Source organism: Loxodonta africana, chromosome 3 (genome assembly GCF_030014295.1).
Source record: "Loxodonta africana isolate mLoxAfr1 chromosome 3, mLoxAfr1.hap2, whole genome shotgun sequence".
NCBI lineage: Eukaryota > Metazoa > Chordata > Mammalia > Proboscidea > Elephantidae > Loxodonta > Loxodonta africana.
In genome coordinates, this window is record NC_087344.1 from 169,672,913 (window position 1) to 169,685,461 (window position 12,549).

Genomic DNA, 12,549 nt, shown 5'->3' on the forward strand with positions numbered 1-12,549 from the left:
TGAAGAATTCAGGCTGCAGCTAAGCTTCTGACCTAACACTACCAGAGGTTATTGCTCTACCAAGTCATGTAAGACTTCACTGTCTTTACGACTCTGGCTTGGGCTGATAATTGGTTTTTCTATTCCAGGAGATTCTGCTGCTAACACATCTGGAGGACAGCAGGCAGTGTGCTAGAAATGGAATATGCACGGGTTTAGCCCCTTGGAAACTTTGCAATGTTTCTCCCCCCAACCTGCCTCCCCTTTGCTGTCTCGCACAGTAATTGGCCTAATAAAAGGCAGAAACGAGAATTTATTACACCTTGGACAGTACTTAAAACAAACTTTATTCTCAGGAACAGCAGTTATGTCTACTTGCTGCTGTATATTTTGATAGTTCCTCTAAATACTTAGTCTGAATATATTCAAAGTCAAATTGCTAAATCACTCAAATTCCCTGCTCCTTTCCTGGTTCCCCAGGTTGTCTCTTACGGTACCCAATGTAAACACTGTGTTTGGAAAGATACATAGATCAGCATCCCTAGGGTCACATGGTCACCATCAATCTGTGAAAATAGCATGACTTAAAAATAAAAGTCTCTTAGTACTCTGCCGATAGGCCTTGGCATAAACTTGGCAATCACTTAGGTTTTTTTTTTTTTTTTGCTGTTATAATTTTTCCCAAGTGGAAATAGTCTCATATTTTGCAGAAGTTGTCCAAGCTAGTGAACATCAGTCCATCTTCCTGGGTACTAAATTCATCAGCTGAATGTATTCCGTCCACACAGAAATCAGTAAAGTGAGTGTGAAACTGCTTGGCGGCTGCTCCTTTCATCTTAAGAAATTGCAATACAAATTCCTGAAATCATTAATGCGGGAATTTTTATTCTTTAAATCTTCCAGTGTTAAAGCAACAAGAAAACATTTAGAATGTCCTTTGGTGGAATCTTATTACACTTGTTATATATGTAAACTGATATTCTTTGATGCCAGCACGTTGCCCATACAGAGAAATCTCTGCACAATGAAAGGAAAACAAAACGGAAGAGGACAAAATAAAATGTCAGTCTTTGCTGTTTGGAATTAGATACATTAACAGATTGTCTGGTAACACAAATTGGCAAGAATACAAAAAATCTACATATTACAGTATTTCAAGAAAAATAACTTCATTTGAATACAAAAGGATAGATACACTTTCTTTTTTTCTATAGCCACTCTTGTACAGTGGGCGTGTGCTCACACTGTGGTGTCGCGGTGCTAAGATATACAGCGCTATGACTGGCTTGAGCTTTTTTTCGGGGGGGGGGGGCTGTTACACATGTGCATCACTAACATCAGACAAAGAAATCTTTCACCCAACAATGGTTACAGAGCAACGTTCACTAAAGCACAGGTTGGAAGGGAGTCAGGGACTGAAGCAGGCCAATATGGCGGCTCGTTAACAGATTTCCTTATACCCACAATGCACTGACAGTAATGAATGCTTCTATTTGGTTGGTCCACGCACTGGGCAGAGCGGTACCAGGGCGCACCACGTTAGAGTTGCAAATGTTTCTTGGTTGGTTGATTTGTTTGTCTGTATTTTTGTCTTTCCAGTTTGGGCTGGGTGCGGTCACAGCCTTTCCAATCCACAGTAAACTCTGCAGCTGGCAATGTGATCTGTATTGATAATCTCAACAGCTGCCAACTTCTCTGGAGTCAGAAATTAACAGTCTTGACTCGGCTGTGCTGTCCACAGTTGATAGATATGGCTTAGTTCAGTTAGGCCTTAGTAGTTTGTACACTGTGTTGGAGTGGGGGGTGTCTGGGTGTGTGTTTCCTATGTTAGTAGCCAAAGCTTGGGTTGTATTTGCTTCCCCACGGCACAGGCCCGTCCGCTGGCAGGATGTAACACCTAGAACGCCAGGGGGCTGGTTGTCCCCAGCACAGCGGCCAGCAGCAGCAGGAGCAGCAGCGCCGGGGAGCCCTCCCGGGGCGCGCCCTGGCCGGAGCTGTCGCCGCAGCTGCCCGCCTCCTCGCACCGCAGCTTCTCACACAGGATGCCGGTGTACGCCTCCGGGCACTGGCAGCGTATGTTGTTGTGGCACGTCCCTCCGTTCTGGCAGTGCAGGAGCTCGTTGTCGCAGACGTTGGCTGCAGGATGAGGGGGAGGGCGGGGGATGGGGGTGCGGGGAGGAGAAGCAGAATCAATTTAAGTTCATCTGGTACATCATGTTTTCAGCTTTAAAAAAATCTCTATTGATCTCGTGCTCCCCCTCCCTTCCCCACACTAAGCATGTGACTCCAATTTCTAAACCAATGTAGTTTGCTGCCTTTGTTTTCACCATATTAGACCCCTTTCGTATAGTTTTTTTTTTTTTTTTTTGCTGCAATCTTGGATATTATCATTGTCCATTTCAGGCCAGCGAACACAAGGTAATGTGATAATCCTGGTTTGGCACTAACTTCCCTTCATGGAACTGGGACCTGTTGTGACCTCCTGGTTTTTAAAGGACAAGTGCCTGATACAAGAATGCAGAGCTTTGAAGCCAAATGAATGGTGATTAAAATGCAAAGCAGTGTTGCTAAAATGACCAGGAATGGCGTGGGCCATTCTCCCTGACTGTGGTCCCAGCCATGGCATGCATGAGGGCCAAAGCCAGCAGGAAAGCGCAAGGATGAAGGGGACAGGAGGTGGTCAAGGCAGCGTGCTCCAGGCAGGCAGCAGCCAGACCCCAGAGAGGAAGCTTCCTTCATCAGAGGAGTTGAGGAAGAGTAGTCGCATTAGGATAGCCTATTAGGATTTTTGCCATCTTGAAAATATGGGGAATCGAGTCCAAGGTTAACTTGGTTTCTGGAAATTAGAAATAAATACAACTGGGGAAACCCTGATTACCAGAATTTCATTGTATCCATCAGTGAATAAAAACCACTTTGTTTAAATCATGACATGCAATTCCAGAGACAAAAATTCATTCCTGATCCTTGTCATGTAACTTTTCCCCTTTAATAATTCCTTATCTTTCCAAAATTCTGGTTATCCTCATTAATTCATGGCTCCTATTACTTTTAGATAATCAAGGTTTCACTGATTTAGCAGAATGTTAAGTAGAACCTAGGGAAATTAAAACAACAACAAAGAGTAAAAGAGCCAAGAACACTTCTCAGCAACAGATGCTGCTAAAGCATTTAACATATCACTCTAGAAGGGGATTGGGCACAGAGCAGAAAAAGTAGCTTTGTATAAGTACAAAACATTATCATTTAAAAAAAATGTAATGGCCAAGTTCCCCCAGGGGTCAAATTCCCACGTGAATTAAACATATACAAACACACACTCTCTCTCACACACATTAAGTGCAAAGTATTTAAAAAAATAATTCCCACCTTCCAAGTAATAACTAAATAGAATCTTGCCTTGTCCATTATATTCATAATCGTGTTTACAAGTTATGTCACCTTCAAAGGAAGCTTCTTACACACAAGCACGCTAACGCTCTGAGCACAAATTAGCCGAGACAAGATGGTGGTGGTAGATACCCACAAAGCAAATAACAGAGTGCCCTACACACCCACCCACTGCACAGAGGTGTAACTACAGCATGGCAGGTGTTGCACCAACCCTGAGTGTGTGGCACCACAGGGCAGTTTCTATTAACCCAGTACGGCCAGGGGCGCCTATGGCAAGCATTGATATGGCACTCCTGTCCAAATATCTGACATTTTCTTTTAGATAACTGTACCATAATGTCAGCTAAAAAATACAAGTCAAGATTTTTAATCTCTTAATTAACACATTGCTGTCCTTGAGGAAGGATGTTGGGCTGTACCGGGTTAATAGAAACCGCTTAGTGGCGCCTGATGCCCAGAGCCAGTGCAATACCTTAGATACGCCACTGCCTACAGAGGGCCTGTTTTAGCACCTTCCTCAACAATAATTCGCTGACCTCTAGCCCAGTTGTGTTAACATATTGGTATAATTTTCAAAAGTAGCCACCCTTACTATCTGTAAATGTCAGAAATGAATATCAAGGCCTATTAAATCTTTCAGGCTCAAAATACTGATATACAAGATAGTGTTCCAGGCATTCTAAAGATTATATAAGCGACCTTTCATTGGGTGGCTTAGAAATAATGAATATTAGAACGAAATTATAGTATTTTATGAGTCACGGTTAAAAATGCCAAGATCTGTAGTTGTGAGGGCAAGTCCACAAGTGTGGAGCGGTGAGCCTCATGGTCAGAACTGATAAAAGCCTCCTCCCCCCCTTTTTGTTGTTAATCTGGAAAGCATGTGTAGGTTTTGAGGATTTTGTTTTGCTTACACTTCAGGAAATATCTGTTTAATTGGGGTAACATGGGCTAAACAGATCCAAATAACTGCTTCCATTTAACGTTAAAGATTCTCAGCATTTCTTGTTCCAGGGAGCAGATTGCTGAATGGGACATTTCCTTTCATTTGGGCACTAGAGGTAAGGGAAAAAAAATCTGTTCCATCAATATCAATAATTGCTTGCCTTGAATAATTGAGAAGAAATCAATAGTTAATTAAATATCACTCCTCAAAAAAAAAAAAAGGTGATTTTTCTTCTTGGACCTGAATGTAAATCAGTTGTTGAACAGGGGTTTTCTTTTTTTCAAGAGGCTGGTGATTAACATTTGATGTTGTTCTTAAATTTAAATAGTTAATTTTGATGGTTGTGAGAAATTCAATAAATATCCAAGGAACAGACGTAGCCCAGGATTAATAATCTCATGAGTTAGAGAAATACATTTTCTATAAAATATTAACAGAAAAAAAAGAGAAACCTAGAATATATTTCATTTGTTTAGAATTCACTATAAAACTCATTATTGTATTTTTACGCAAATAACGCCTTCTACTTTTCTTTGTCAGCCCCGCCCTCTGTCCTGGAGGCATTTTCCTAAGTGCGCTATGCTAATTTTTTTCTTTTTACAGCAACACGTTTGTCAGCAAACAAACGTAGAAGGAGCCCATTATTTGTGTAAAAATATGGTACATTTGAGCTCATGATTGTGGTATTCCTTTAACAAATAGAGAACTTTACTGGATGCACTGCTGTTTCTAACTGCTGAAATCCTATGCTGGAAGAACATCTAAACCTCACTACTGATCTTACCTGCTGTTCTTAAACTCATGCTCCATCTTCATGTCATTTCGAGCCAAAAATGTGGTGGTTAATGAATAAACTAGGTGGTTAACAAATATCATTGAGATCTTCTTCAGCATATGAAACGTAGTACTAAATACCATGAGGAAAATAAAAGAAATATAAAACATGATCTCTAGGTTCAAATGCAGCTCCAAAAAAAAAAAAAAAAAACAACTCAAAAAATGTACCTAGGAAGATGAAATATATACTAGAAATGATCAAATACAGTTACATTAAAATGATCTTATTAATTCCATCTAGTTCAACCAACCTCAGTTATGTGCCAGGCGCTCTGCAAGATTTTATGGTTGTAACACTACCTACTTTAAAGGAGCTCACAGTTTGGTGGAAAACAAACATATACAGGAACAATTATGACACAATATAAAAAGCCTATGAAGGAAGTATTTGCAAACTTCTAGGGCTTATTCTTGGGAAGATTATGGAAGATTATAGGGAAGAGATTATATTTGAACAAAGGAGTAAGTACATCAGGCAGATACTGGTAGAAATGGCATTATGGTTGGGGAGACTATATGAGCAAAATCAAAGGATCGAGAAAAAGCACTGTGCTGATTGTTAAGCAGTTGTCTGTCAGCTCTCAAATCTACCCTTCTGATGTTGAGGCTGAAGCCCAGCAAGTTGTCAACTGGATCCACCAAAAGGGGGCACTAGAGAAAGCGATTTCCTTTTTTTTATTTGATGGCTCTACCTAACAGCCTTATTGCAGCTCTTCATCCCAACGGCAGCATTTGGTTCCCATGCTCAGCTTTATTCAGAACCAGCTTCTTCTCAACTTGCACCATTTGGGCAGCCCCCTCTCTCTAGAGGTTTGAGTTCCAGATCCACAGGGTCCCTGATCAGCATTTTGGAGGTATTACCAGTCACCAGAAACCCAGATGGCAGAGTGGTTAAGAGCTGCACCTGCTAACCAAAAAAACCTTGGCAGTTCGAATCCACCAGGTGCTCCTTGGAAACTCTATGGGGTGGTTCTACTCTGTCCTATAGGGTCACAATGAGTCAAAATCGACTCAACAGCAATGGGTTTGATTTGGTTTTTATCAGCCACCAGAGGTACAGATCCCAGATCTGTGGGGTTTCTCCTCTAAGCTTCTAGTTTCTGATAGCTCTGTCTTCCCTGTAATCTCTCATTCCCAGGGTGATAGCTGCTTACACAGTTACTATCTATGAATTCATTCAGTGTCCTCCTTTCATTTTTACATTTTCAAACATCTGTTTAACCACTTCCTTTAACAAAGTCTCTCTGTTGAAAAACTTATGTGCTTTCACTTTTCTGGCTGGACCCTGATTGAGAGACACATGGAACTCAGTGAATAATGAATGGACTGGTGTGGTTTGAGTGTAGGACATGCAGAGAAAATGGAGACTGGAAAGAGGTTGTGGCCTGGTTGTGAAGATTCTGCATAATACACTGTGGAGTTTAAATAATGGGCAGCAGGAAGCCATTTAAGACTTATGAGCGGGGTAATGTTTTAACAGGAACAGAAAGGTGAGGATGGACCAGAGAAAAGACAGACTAAAGGCAAGGAGACCAATTAAATAGTAAAATAGACTTCAGCCTAGGTTACAGCAATGGGGACAGAGAGGAAGGAACAGATTTGGAAAGGGGCTGCATAAGTGAGATTCTGAGGTTTCTCTTCTGGATATTTGAATGCATCATAATGTAATTTATTAAGAATATAGGAGAAAAAGTTTGGTCAGGAAAGGGAACCTGTTGACTTTGAGGGGTCTGTAGGCTCTTCTACAGTGGTCTTGTTAACTGTTGGAAAAATTATTTAATGGTTCAGGAGATAGGTCCTATTGGGGATACAGACTTGAAGCAGGGATGGTCGTGGTCATTGTTAGAAAGGATGAAGCAAAAAGAGTAGAAGACTACTGGGGGTGTATACACTAAATAAAATTGAGGACTAAAGATACAACACTGAAGGATATCAGCATTTAAGCCAAAGGAAGAGGAAGAAAGACTATGAAGGATGCTGAGAAGAAATGTTGTGAACAAAATGCAATGATGACATGAAGTCATGAAACTGATCATGGAAGTCTTCCCGCCATGGATAACTATCTAGTTATCTAGGAATAAATAGACCGATTAGAAGACTATGAGAGAAAGATCACTTTGAGGAAGGGCAAGGGAAATTTTCCAAATAATTACTGCATATTCCTGATTGGATCTGACAATGGATTTTGAAATAATTAGAAATGGGATTGGAGAAATTAATATTTAGTGGAGGTCTTTGGATGTCAGTTTAAAACAGTAGTTCTCAAAAGTGGACGATTTTGCCCCCGAGAGGGCAGTCGACAATGTCTGTAGATGTTTTTGGTTATCACAACCTGGAGGCAGAGGGAAGGTGATGCTATTGGCATATAGTGAGTAAAGGCCAGAGGAACAGCTGAACATCCTGCAATGCCCAGGACAATACCCCACAACAAAGAATTATCCATCCCAAAAATGTTAATAATGCTAAGGTTGAGAAACACTTGGTGACAAACCACCAAGTTTTGGGGAAGGAGAGTAACATGATAAAGGAATATTTGAGGAATATCATTCTGGTAGTTGTGTTGGGTCACATTATAGTTGGAGAGAAGAAATAAATTACTCCTCAATTAATATTGGAGGTAAAATGATGAAGGCCTGCAGCAGGGAGTCAGCTATAGCAATGAAGATGAGTAGTTATCCCTGACATACACTGAGAAAAGCAGAATGAAGATGCCTTAGTGATTCTAGATGAGGGAGATGATGCATTTTCAGGGCAGAGCTATGGGAATTAGGAATGACTGTAAGTGCTTGTGAGCCGCTCCTTGGAAACCCTATGGGGCAGTTCTACTCTGTCTTATAGAGTCAATATAAGTCAGAATTAATTTGTTGGACACGGGTTTGTTTCTTTTTTTTTTTTTTTTTGGTAATGCTTGAAGTTGAAATATAACTGTGTGTTACCTTCTTGGGGGAGTAATTACAGAATATTGGATCTAATACAGACATTATTATTGCTCACAATTAAAGGATAAAATAAAAGGAACTCAAGTTAACATTTCCATGTAATCAGTTCTTCTTTGCTTCCATAGAGATACTAAAATGGGAGCTTTCAGGAAACTTCGGAAAACATCTAGACCAGCTATAGATGAAGAAAAGGAAAGCAATTTAGGGTAGAGCTAGAACTAGAATTTAGATCTCCTAATTTACATAATGGAGCCCTGGTGGTGCAGTGGTTAAGTGACACAGCTGCTAACCAAAAGGTTGACAGTTCAAATCCACCAGCTGCTCCTCAGAAACCTTATGGGGCAGTTCTATTCTGCCCTCTAGGGTCACTATGGGTTGGAATTGACTTGATGGCAATAGATTTGGTTTTTTTGGTTTTAATTTATAGAATATTGCTCTTTACATAAAAGAGCCCTGGTGGTGCAGTGGTTAAAGTACTCGGCTGCTAATCAGAAGGTCTCCAGTTCAAATCCACAGGCTGCTCTGCAGGAGAAAGTTGTTGCAGTCTGCTTCTGTAAAGATTTACAGCCTTGCAGACCCTATGGAGCAGTTCTACTCTGCCCTGTGGGGTTGCTATGTGTCAGAATTGTCTCTACAACAGGTTTGGTTTTTGGCTCTACACAGAAAAGAACAGTTAAGGGAAATACAGTAAGCTTTGCTGAATGGTGCTGCGTTCTGTGCTTCTCAAAATGTAGTTGATATGTCCACTTACCAGGGAGACATAAAATAACTCTTCTATAGATTCTCAGTTGTATTGACTAGCTGCTCTGCCTTCATACCACTGTGATTAAGCAGAGGTCTTTGCTGATAGCATTAAATGTCACGTCTGCTAGAGTTCTACCACAGTCTGGCAGAGCTTCCAAATACAGCTCAGCTCATACATAAAATATAATCAGAAATATCAAAGATCTAGTCCCAGCATGGCAAACATGTTGGCATCCATACTGACATTTCCTCTTCCCCTATGCACTGAAGGGGGTCCTGGTGGCACAGTGGCTAAGAGTTATGGCATGCTATTGTTGCTAACCAAAACGTCGGTAGTTAGAATCTACTAGCTGCTCCTTGGAAACTGTATGGAGTTGTTCTACTCTGTCCTGTAGGGTCTCTATGAGTCAAAATCGACTCCATGGCAATGGGTTTGGTTTTGGGGTATGCATTGAAGAATAGCAACTTAATAATGGCACTCTTTTGCACTGAAGTTCAGAATCCTCAACATAACATTTCAGGCATCCACCACCTATTGTTAGAACTGGCATGAGGGTAAAGACCAGTTTACAATCCCCGGCATTATCTCCATTTCATCTTGCATGCACTTACAGATTAAAAATCCAGCTGGGGATTTCTATCAAATGTGTACCTTTCAGTTATCACTTTCTTTGCCTGGGGCCCTTCTACATGAATTTGCCTCAAACTGAAAACTCTAATGTTTCAGTATTGGGAATGCCTTTAAATGGGGTCACCAAGATAATCTATGGACTTTGGCAGATAAGGTTATAGTATTAATGATAGATTTAAACAGAGTTATGTGGCCAAGAAGGAGCCCCCATTGTGAAGTGGTTAAAGTGATTGGCTGCTAAACAAAAGGTTGGTGGTTTGAAACCACCAGTGGCTCTGAGGGAGAAAGATGTGGTGGTCTGCTTTCATAGAGATTTATAGCCTTGGAAACCCTATGGGGTCATTATAAGTCTGAATTGACCCAATGGCAGTGGGCTTAGAGTGGGATGTAGCCAGGAGATGAAGTACAGAATCCTGGTAAAAAGGCTGAAGTCAGCAAAGATGTTTTAATAGCTGTGGTCTCAGTTTTAGGGATCCCATAATACTAGATAAATAAGCTCCCACAGTTGCAGTGAACTTATGAAAATATTCCTAATTTTCACAGTGAAAGAATAGAAATGAACAGAATTTCTTCCTCCCTCTTCCACCTCTACTTATGTTTCGTGTGGCTTGGGTAATAAGAGTTACCAGGATTTTGCTAAATTTTTCAATTCTTTAAATTTTTTTGTGGGTTCTTAAGTTTTAAACTTAAACCTATAGGGTCGCTATGCATCAGAATTAAACACATTTCTTCCTCCCAAATTGTAATCTATTCTCAAAATATGAATTACAAGACCTTGATTCCTTTTTTTTTTTCTATAGTCCTTCCTGGAGGGTATGGTCAATCAGACCTAGAGATGGATGCCATGTGTTTGAAGAGGGCATCAGGCAGGACTTAGTGGATTAGTTTTTCTTTTTTTTTTTTAAGCCCTGAAGGGTCACTGATCCCCATTTTGGTCATGATGATCCATTACACTACCAAAGGGATGTTTTCTTTTCTCCGTTTAGTTTTGTTCAAAGCTATACATTTAGGTTCGCTCTGTCGGTGAGCTGCTATGCTCAGGCAATGTTGGGTCTGTATTTATAGACTTAAAAGTTTCTCTATTTGGCTTTGTCTCCTGCACTTCAAGGAATCAATGCTATGTGTTACCATGACAACTCTCCTTGATGGTTGTATTAATAAAGTGACCTCTACCTTCACTACCCGAAACAAGGCCAGGATTGCTGAGGGAAAGGTGTTCCAAATTGTTCCTGTCCTTTTCAAAGAAACGTCAAAGAGCGAATAACCTCCACCAAACAGGCTAATAACAAAGGTATGCGTGATGCATTTGGGTCTGATTTAGGCATTTGAGAACTTGTGGCAAGGAGATGAAGAGCTGTGATTTTGACCCATTTATACAGGTGTTATAGCTGTTACACTAAGTTGTGAGATATAAAGGTGAACCTACAGGTTAGCTCCTGGGGTATGGAAGAAACTTTATAGACTGTTGCCTGGTGGGCATTTCTTTTCTTTTTTGACATTCTTGGTACACTAACTGCATTTTTCGCCATTTTTCCCTCAGATATGTCTGGCCATGAAAGTTGGAATGGTGCAATGAAAAGAATATTCCACCTCACCAGTTGCTATCAAGTCGACACCAATTCATGGCAACCCCATGTGTGTCAGTCAGTATAAAACTGTGCTCCACAGGATTTTCAATGGCTGATTTTTCAGAAGTAGCTTGCCAGGCCTTTCTTTTGAGGCACCTCTGAATGGAGTCAAACCTCCAACCTTTTGGTTAGCAGCTGAGGACAGTAACTATTTGCACCACCCAGGGACTCCAGAAAGAACATTAAGGGTCCTGAAACCTGGGTTCTAGTTCTGACTAGCCATCAATTTGCTGTAAGGCCTTAACCCAAACCCGTGCAAAGCCTTAGACATACCATAAAACCATTCAGTGACATCCATCCATTCATTTACCCATCATTCAACCAGGCACCATTTTAGGTGATGGGGAAATAGTGGTGACCCAGGCAGACAGTGTAGTTGCATATGTGGAACTTATATTCTAGTGATAGCTGTAAAGTTAGCGAGAGGGTTTGAAGTTGGTATTTCTAAAATTCTTTTGAGCTTCATGATTTCCACAAATATTTTTAATGGCAACCCTATAATTTTAAAGGTCAAAATATTAGGCATTCTTCTTCTTTTTGACCAAATATGTGATGACGGGTGGACTTCTCTAATATTATGAGCCTTTGATAATGATGCAGATGGCTGTTTTGGGTTGATCTGTTTTTACCTGTCAGTCTTACCTGATGCCCCATACAACAGGGATAGATTTTTCTCCTTGCATGTGCTAAAAGCATGAGGTGGTATGGAGAGAATTAGGCGAAGAACCTGTGATTCAAGTCCTGTCTCTGGTGTTAATGGGCTGAATGAACTTGGGAAAATCACTTAACCTCTTTGTTTCTCTCTTCTCTCACTTCTATGGCAGAGATAATAACACTCATCCTGTTTATCCATCTAACAGTCGGTGGGAGCCTCAAGATGAATTATGTGGAGGTGCTTGGAAAAAATATAAAACACAGACTAATGATAAATTGTTCATGTGTAATACCTTCCTCAATTCCCCCTAATGCTAAAACCCAAGGTAGAAAGCATGGTTATTCCCATCTCTGCCAGAATAATGACTTCATCACTACCTCTCTAATCAAGGTACCTGAAGTGAAAAAGGAAGCAAAAGCCCTCCCTCAAAGACAGCATCTGTATATGTCTCCTGCGGGTATAAATCTTGAGAGAGTATGGGGTCAAAACGTGCACTTCTGCAATATTTGTATTCAGCCGCTGTATATTCCACAAAGTCTTGCAAGGTCAGCTTGGAGTGACAGTGCCTGTTTTCTCAAAGGTGACTTGCATATGCCCATTCAATGTGCATTCCCCTGGACAAACTGGAGTATATGAGGTGTGTTTCCAGGGTAGCAAGGAGGAGCTGAGTTCACCAACCTGGTTCTACTGCCCCATCACCTATCTTTGGTGGAAAGAGTGGGCACATAGGCAAACAACATCTAGACTGAAACCTGGGGGCCATCAAGTGGAAACTCCTTTGCTTTCCTGCTCTTCAA

General features: G+C 40.9%; 1 protein-coding gene across 1 annotated transcript in view; it reads right to left on the bottom strand.

Annotated features, from left to right (window-relative positions):
* Nucleotides 1–1,876: 1,876 nt before the first annotated feature.
* NTNG1 (netrin G1) overlaps nucleotides 1,877–12,549 on the bottom strand; it is a 414,307-nt gene continuing 403,634 nt past the window's right edge. The window contains exon 8 of the mRNA XM_003409379.4: nucleotides 1,877–2,115. Coding sequence (XP_003409427.1) covers nucleotides 1,877–2,115 — 239 coding nt within the window. The remainder of the gene's footprint in view (nucleotides 2,116–12,549) is intronic.